This window comes from Leucopleurus acutus (assembly GCF_964270905.1).
Source record: "Leucopleurus acutus genome assembly, chromosome: X".
Classification (NCBI taxonomy): Eukaryota; Metazoa; Chordata; class Mammalia; order Artiodactyla; family Delphinidae; genus Leucopleurus; species Leucopleurus acutus.
The window spans coordinates 131,026,209-131,034,712 of record NC_139148.1 but is presented as its reverse complement, the minus strand read 5'-3'; the positions used below and the strand labels follow the sequence as shown (position 1 = coordinate 131,034,712).

The 8,504-nt window shown below is 50.2% G+C and overlaps 1 protein-coding gene across 1 annotated transcript; it reads left to right on the top strand.

The window, feature by feature from the left end:
* Positions 1 to 3,108: 3,108 nt before the first annotated feature.
* LAGE3 (L antigen family member 3) lies at positions 3,109 to 5,363 on the top strand (the record flags this gene model as incomplete). Its single annotated transcript, XM_082864344.1, has 3 exons — positions 3,109 to 3,341; positions 3,695 to 3,823; positions 4,079 to 5,363. The coding sequence occupies 3 exons, from the start codon at positions 3,109 to 3,111 to the stop codon at positions 4,191 to 4,193; spliced, it is 477 nt and encodes a 158-aa protein (XP_082720470.1). The 3' UTR covers positions 4,194 to 5,363.
* Positions 5,364 to 8,504: the final 3,141 nt, after the last annotated feature.

Sequence of the window (8,504 nt, the reverse complement as noted above, 5' to 3'; positions counted from 1 at the left end):
TGGACTATAGCATGCATAGAGTAATGTGCATAAATCGTCCATGTGCAGCTCAATGGAATTTTAAAGTGAATACATGTATGCTACCTTCCCTGGTGCCTCCTCCAAAAGCTTTAATAGCCTTTTGGATGCTCAGATATTCTAGCTTTGGTTCTTTCTGGTTGGCTCCCATGTCCTTTTGACATACCTCATCCTTTTGCTTTTCAAGCATGTCCTTACTTTCTGGCACCACAAGGTGCTCCAGGCTCATCTTGTATTTTTTCCTGCCCCATACCTAGAATCTTCCACCTCTCCAAGGACCTCTGGTTCCTTTTAGTGGAGAATGGTATTGAGAAACCAAGGTCTGGGTACAGGGTGTGTTCATTGCTACTGGAGTTTCACTGCTTCTAGACTCTTTCACTGGACAAAACTAGGAAATCTATTTTTAAGAGTTCATACTGCAGTCCCCAATTCCAGTCTGGCAGTACAGTTCTTTTCCCTCATTCCACAGTGATGTTCCTGTCAACATCCATGTACGGATATATTTACTCATGTCCTCTACCAGATACAGTCTACCTTAGACTCTAGCTCCACAATCACCTCAACACTATCATTGCCAACAACATACATACTGGGAATAGAGCAGAGTCTTTCTGTCCTTAGAATATATCCCATGAAGGGAGCACAGTCAGAGGGCTGAATTTGGAAGGTACCTGACTTATTTTCTCTGTGTGGTTCTGTTATCAACTGGATATGCAGTTAGGCTTATTTGCTTTAGTTTATATTCAATTTTGGCTTTTTTTCACTCTTTCAAATATATATATATTTTAAATTATTTATTTATTTATTTGGCTGTGCTGGGTCTCAGCTGCAGCGTGCAGGATCTTAGTTCCCTGACCAGGGATCGAACCCCGGCTCCCTGCATTGGGAGCGCGGAGTCTTAACCACTGGACCACCAGAGAAGTCCCTCAAATGTATTTTTGAACATATAAAATATTTGCATGGTTCAAAGTCAAAACTATACAAAAGGATATATTACAAGAAATCTCATACCCATCTCAACCCCCTATAGGTGATAATTTTCACTAGTTTCAGGGTTTTCCATCCTCCTTACATTTTTTTCCCCAATAAGCATGTGTGTCTGTGAGCGTGTGTGCAGTTGTCATTTGCACCCTGCTTTTTACATATTTTCATATAACAATATATCCTGGAAATCATTTCATTTTTCATTAGAGATTTTCATTCTTTTTACTGCTGCTTAGGACTATTGTATGAAGAACCTAGGGGTAAGACGGGAATAAAGACGCAGACCTACTAGAGAATGGACTGGAGGATATGGGGAGGGGGAAGGGTAAGCTGTGACAAAGTGAGAGAGTGGCATGCACATATATACACTACCAAACGAAAAACAGATACCTAGTGGGAAGCAGCCGCATGGCACAGGGAGGTCAGCCCGGTGCTTTGTGACCACCTAGAGGGGTGGATAGGGAGGGTGGGAGGGAGGGAGACGCAAGAGGGAAGAGATATGGGAACATATGTATATGTATAACTGATTCACTTTGTTATAAAGCAGAAACTAACACACCATTGTAAAGCAATTATACTCCAATAAAGATGTTAAAAATAAATAAATAAAATTAAGTTAGAAAAAAAGAAACAAACAAAAAAAAGGACTATTGTATGAATGAACCACAATTGATTTCACCAGTTCCCTGCTGATGGATATGTGCGTTGTGTCCAATAGTTTTCTGTTACCAGTTATATTACAGTGAGTAATTTTATAAATATGTTGTTTCATATTTGTGAAGTAACTTCCTACATGTGGCATTGCTAGGCTCTAGACACTGAGTTTTGTACTTGCTTAATACACTGTTTCATCCGACAAGCAGCAAAGCGCCTACTGCATAAACTGCAGTGAAAGTGTACCAGAGACAGTACATCAACAGAAGTGAACAAAACAAAGTTACAATTTCAGATTATTAGAAAGGCAACAGACTGAAATGGGCAAATGTGATGAAGGGTGCCTGGAGGTAGTATGTTAGATTGGTGATCCCGAAGGCCTCTCAGAGGTGACACTGGAGCGAAGATCTTAACATCTTAACGACAAGAAGGAGCCAGCCATGCGAGTCTGGGGACAGAGTCTTCCAAAGAGGAAGAGTAAGTGCAAAGGGGGACGGGGGCAGGCCACCCTTGGTCAGGAGCAGAGAAAAGAAAGACCCTAGAGGCTGCACAGAGTGAGGAAGTAGGCAGGTGGGGGCAGAGAGTGGAGGAGCCGGGAGCCAGGTCACACAGGAAGGAGTTTGGTTTTGATTCCAAAGGCAATGGGAAACTGTTTTAGGATTTTAAGCAAGGACATGATATGATGTGATTTATATCAAAAATTAAGAACTGATTCTACTGTGTGGAGAGAAGTGGGGTGATTTAGGATTTATTTTCGGGGAGATCCAACAGGCTTCGGTGATCCAGTTCAGCTTTTTGCCCTTCCTTATGATTACAAAGTAGGAAAATAGAAAACTAACAGGACTATCACCATCGGAAATTTCACGGCAGTTTAAAAACTTGTTTTTGATTAAAAATGTCGTATAAGGGCTTCCCTGGTGGCGCAGCGGTTGAGAGTCCGCCTGCCGATGCAGGGGACACGGGTTCGTGCCCCGGTCCGGGAAGATCCCACATGCCGCGGAGCGGCTGGGCCCGTGAGCCATGGCCGCTGAGCCTGCGCGTCCGGAGCCTGTGCTCCGCAACGGGAGAGGCCGCAGCAGTGAGAGGCCCGCGTACCGCAAAAAAAAAAAAAAAAAGTCGTATAAGGTCACTGTCAAAAACTTGCAGGAAAACAGAAAAAGGAAGTTAAAATCGCGTCACACAGTTTGCGAAGGGCCAGGGCTTTGGGAGGGAGCCTCAGTTCCTCTGCGGCCAAGGGAGTCTTGGAGGACGCCCAGCCAGGCCGGTTCCGCGGGAAGCCACCACGCACCCCCTCGACCTCAGCGGGGCCTGTTTGCGCAGGCGCACGGGGCGGAGTCAGCGCGAGGGGCGGAGCTTCAGGAAAGAGCCGTTGTCTCTTAGCCGACATCGGAGAGAGCGGATGGGGAGACCAGCGGCCCGAAGACAGAGTCGGAGGCAGAGCGCGCTGCAGCCATGCAGGCGGCAGAGGCGGACGCAGGCGCAGGCAGGATGGCGGGCGGCGCTGAAGGCCTGGACAGCCAGGGGGGCAGCGGGGGCAGGGGGGACCGGGGCGGCCCTCGCAGCGGGGGTGCTGCTGCCGCTGCAAACGACGGAGTTCTGTGTGCCGCGCCGGCACAGCACTCTCCGGGGCCGGGCGGACACCCCGCGTCCACAGCCAGAAGGCCGGGAAGCCGGCCACACGTATTGTATCCTACCCGAGGGCGGAGTGGGAAATGGGCTGCAGGCTGCGTGCGGTGGGAGGTGGGACAGAGGGACGCACGAGTCAGGGGCAGCCTGGGAGCGAAGGGGAGAAGGGGGAGTCAGGGGCTGCTGCGGGGTGGTCTTGAGGGGGAGAAATAAGAGCAGAAGGAAAGCCGGGGCGCCTGGGGGCGAAGAAATGAGAGCACGGGGCAGCGGGGCGTCTGGGGTGGATTAGGGCCAGGCGTGGTCTGGGGGGCTGGAAGCAGTTCTGAAAGGGGTGAGGCTGGTCAGGGTGCCCTGAGACAGGGCCCAAAGCACCAGATCCGTGTGGATGTTGCCTTAACCGAATCTCCATCAGCGCCCTAAGTGTGCCTTTCCCGTCCACCTTGGAGGCGGAGATCGCCCGTGGGTCCCTGGCCCCAGATGCCGAACTGCACCATGGGGCTGTTGGGAAGGAGCTCACAGTAAGCGGCAGCGTCCTGGCGGTGTAAGTTCTAGAAAGGGCTGCTTGGGAGTGGCAGCAGGTGGCCGGGCCAGTCTCCCCCAAGGGCGCTCTATTGGAGACTCGGAGATACTCCAGGGTTGGATCTAGGGAGGTGACACGGTGCACTGGACCCATCTCCGCCCCAGCGGGCACTCCAATGGAGATGGCAGCGGCTTCGGTGTCATAGAGGGGCAGAGCCAGAGAGGGACTGGAGGGGTTGCTACCATCACCTTGATTTTCTTTTTCCATCACTTTTAGCCACTGGAGAGCTGAAGATTCCCACCTCCTCCAAATTTCCATCGTCAACTTTCTTGACCAGCTTTCTCTGGTGATACGGACCATGCAGCGCTTTGGGCCCCCTGTTGCACGCTAAGCCAGGGCTAGAGAAGGGGATTAAGGTCTAAACTTGTGTCCCTTCCTAGACAGTGCATCCCTCCTAGGGCAGTGATTTCTGTAGTAGTTGCCACTTTATTATGGGGGCCTCATCTTTTGCCTCTACTGGCCCTTGCGTGCTGAGGGTTCACTTACTTTGTTTGGTGCTTAAATGTTTCTTAACTACTGAAAATAAAACTGAGCTATGGGGCTTCCCTAGTGGCGCAGTGGTTGAGAATCTGCCTGCTAATGCAGGGGACACGGGTTCCAGTCCTGGTCTGGGAAGATCCCACATGCCGCGGAGCAACTGGGCCCGTGAGCCACAACTACTGAGCCTGCACATCTGGAGCCTGTGCTCCACAACAAGAGAGGCCGCGATAGTGAGAGGCCCGTGCACCACGATGAAGAGCGGCCCCCGCTCACCACAGCTAGAGAAAGCCCTGGCACAGAAACGAAGACCCAACACAGCAAAAATAAATAAATTAATTAATAAAACTCCTACCCCCAACATCTTTAAAAAAAAAAACAAAAACTGAGCTACGATGCTATGTCTGACTTTATTTTCAACTACAGCACCTTTAAATATTCTTGCCTCTGTCCTTAAATTGGAGGGGAGGTTCTGTGATTCAGATATTCAAGTAGTACAACGCAACTGAAGACAGTTTAAGAAATGGAAGAGGATAGGTCCTGTCTGTCATTCAGTATTAACTACTGTCAACATTTTGGAATATTTTCTTAGTTTTATAGTGGTATTTATGTAGTAAATGTGTAACAGTAATAATATTTTGCAAGTTTAGCATTTTTCCTCATATTTTTCATCTAACATGAACCTTTTTCTAAAAATTCTTCAAAAGCATTATTGAATGGATACATAAAAGATACATTATTGAATGTTTGAATTATTTTCAATTTTTGCCATATTATATAGGTAATGCTTCAGTGGAATGCTGGTATGTAGAGCTTTGCCTGAGTGATTGTTTTCTTAAGATAGACTACAAGAGGTAAATTGGTTAAATATGTGAAGCTCTCGCGCTGCAGTGTGTGAAATTGCTCTCCAAATTGTACAGAAAGTGTACCCTCCCACCAGAACGCTGGTTTCTCACATCCTTGTCACTACTGGGTCTCCTCGGTAAAATTTTTTTAAAAACTGGGTTTGTATGACAAGAGCAAACAACCGAGAAACACTCGAATAGGAACTTTGTGGCTTACTGGCCTTGTCTCAGATCAGTGAAGAAAAAGTGCTAGGACAGTCATTCAAGCCTTCAGTTAGAAGGAGTTAGCTTCCTGTAAAAGGTGTTGTATCCCGCAGCCTTTCTAAGCTCACTTATATTCTAGTAGCTCTTTGGTAGATGCCGTTGGATTTTCATCGTTGATCACGTTTTCTCAGAATAAAGGCAGTTTTGCTTCTTCCTTTCCAATCTGCGTGCCTTTCAGTGATGAACTTTTCTCCTGGTTAAGGATTGGATCTGGCTGACTCTGTATCCCTGGTAGTTTCTTCTTCAGTGTCAGACGTTGGGCCTTTTTCCCTGGGTGCTGGGTATCTTTGTATTCCTAGACATATTTTTTGAGCTCTCTTCTGGGATGCTGTTAGGTTACTGGGGACAGATCCTTTTGAGTCTTGCTTTGAAGATGTGCTGTGTGGGACCAGAGCAGCTTTCAGTGTAGGGTTCACATTTTTTTTTTTTTTTTTTTTTTTTTTTAGTTTTTGGCCGCACCCCGTGGCATGTGGAATCTCAGTACCCCGACCAGGGATCAAACCCGCACCTCCTGCATTGGAAGTGTGGAGTTCTAACCACTGGACCGCCGGGCAAGTCCCATAGGATTCATTTTTTTCCCACACTACTGAGGCGCGAGCCTTCTGAGCCCCCTTCAGGATGCCTCCCCAATTATGAGGTTTGCATTCTGGCCGGTGCGGACCGCCAGAATGGGACCGCCAGTCCCTGTCCTGCTCGAGCGCTGGGCAGACTCACCTTCCATCCTTTGGGTGGCCCTGTCCCCCGCCTCGCTCAGTGGTCCTCGGCGCGCTCCAATGGACCCTCCGCCCTTGGGCACGGTCCTCTCCCTGTGCCGCTGTGTCCTCTCCGGTCCTCCACCCGCCAACTCCGGCTGCGTGCGCTCTGCGATCCACCCCCGAGACCCGGGGAGGCGGCTGGACTCGGTCCGGACAGTCCGTGTAGACAGCAAGCTGGGGAAGCTGCGCGGCTCACCTCTTCGGGGTCTCGGCTCCCAGAGATCCCTGACGGTCCTCCCTCACCTGAGGCCCAGTTTCTTCACAGCCTGTGTTTCATATATTTTGGCTGCATTTAGGGGATTCTTTCAAGCCAGTGCGGGGGAGATCCGGTCCCTGTTCCTGCATGTGCGTGAACGGAGTCTGCCGGCACAGAACCCAGAGAGCTCTGGCAGCGTGGGCTGGAGGGAGGGAGATGCTGGTGCTGGGGATGGTGGCGGTGGGCGTGGCGAAGACGGTGATGATGGAGCGTCTCCCCCGCCAGCACGCAGCAGCTCTGGTGGCTACAGCAAGGGTCTTTTTCTTTCTTCCCTTTTTAAAAACCATTTTTAAGACTTTAATTATCGATGGGGAGATGAGAATTGAGCACTTTCACGCCACTGTCCCTCTGCCTCCTCCCCAAATGGTTCTATTCTACTCACTCCAGAAACTGTGCCCTCCCACCACAATTCTGGTTTCCCCACATCTATGTCACCATTAGGTTAGTGTCCCGCAAAAATTAAAAACCGAGCGTGTGTGAGAAGAGCAAACAACCCAGAAGCACTAGGCTAGGAATTTTGTAGTTTACTGGCTTTGTTTCAGATCAGTGAAGAAAACTGCTGGCGCACCTGGCTCAGGGTCTGGGCAGGGGGAGTTAGCTCCCTCTAAAATACCCTGCGATCATGGGAGTTTTACTCTTCCTTTCCAATCTGGTTGCCTTTTATTGATTGCTCTATCTATCCCCTTCTAATGGGCTGGTCTTTACTTACTCTTTTCATGCCAGGTGTTTTGCTTGGATAGCAGACCTTGTGTGCTTTCCCTTGGGTGCTGGCTACTTTTGTGTCCGTAAACATACTCGAACTTTGTTCTCAGGTGCTGCGGTTACTCGGAGACAATTTGATTCTTTAGAATCTTGCTTCTAAGATTTGCTACATGGCGCTAGAGCAGCTTCTACTGTAGAATTAATTGTTTTCCCGCTACTGAGGCAAGACCCTTCTGAGTGCCCTCCCTCAGGCCTCTTGAATTCCGAGGTTTCCATCCTGGCCAGTGGGGACAGGTGCTCATCCAGGGCCTGCTTGAGCCCTGAGCATAGTTCCCTGTAATCCTTCCTGGCAGCCCTTTCCCATGCCCGGGGCGGCTTCCTCAGCACCCCGTGATACTCCAGGGGGACCCTCTGCAGATCCCCAGGATCCTCTCTGCCGGCAGCTCCCGAGCTACAGTACCCCAGGCTCTAGGGCCCGACGTCAGTCTGATTCTCCCTCCCTCACCCAGCAAAGCCCAGAATCAGCCTACTGCCTTGGCCTGACAGGTGAACTGGTGAAGCTGCCAGGTTGCTTTAAAACATAAGTCAGATTGCGTCACTCTTCTGTTAAAAAGAATCTCCAAAAGGGACTCTTAGGGACAAAGCCAAAGAACTTACAGTGGCCTGAAAAGCCAGATGTGAGGGACTTCCCTGGTGGCGCAGCGGTTGAGAATCCACCTGCCAATGCAGGGGACACGGGTTCGATCCGTGGTCCAGGAACATCCCACATGCCACGGAGCAGCTAAGCCCATGTGCCACAACTACTGAGCCCGTGCGCCACAACTACTGAAGTCTGCACGCCTAGAGCCCAAGCTCTGCAAGAGAAGCCACCGCAATGAAAAGCCCGTGCGCTGCAACGAAGAGTAGCTTCCGCTCGCCACAACTAGAGAAAGCCTGCGCACAGCAACGAAGACCCAACAACGAGGACCCAGTGCAGCCAAAAAAAAAAAAAAAAAAAGCCAGATGTAATCCAGCCCGTTTCCTCTCCAATATTCTCCACTACCACCCTTTCGCTTGCTCATCGTGGTTCAGCCTCACTGGCTTCCTTAGCCGTTCAAACATGCCAGGCCAGGGGCCTCCCTGGTGGCGCAGTGGTTAAGAATCCGCCTGCCAATGCCGGGGACATGGGTTCGAGCCCTGGTCCGGGAAGATCGCACGTGCCGCGGAGCAACTAAGCCCGTGCGCCACAACTACTGAGCCTGCGCTCTAGAGCCTGTGAGCCACAACTACTGAAGCCCGCACGCCTAGAGCCTGTGCTCCGCGACAAGAGAAGCCACCGCAATGAGAAGCCCGCGCACCGCAAG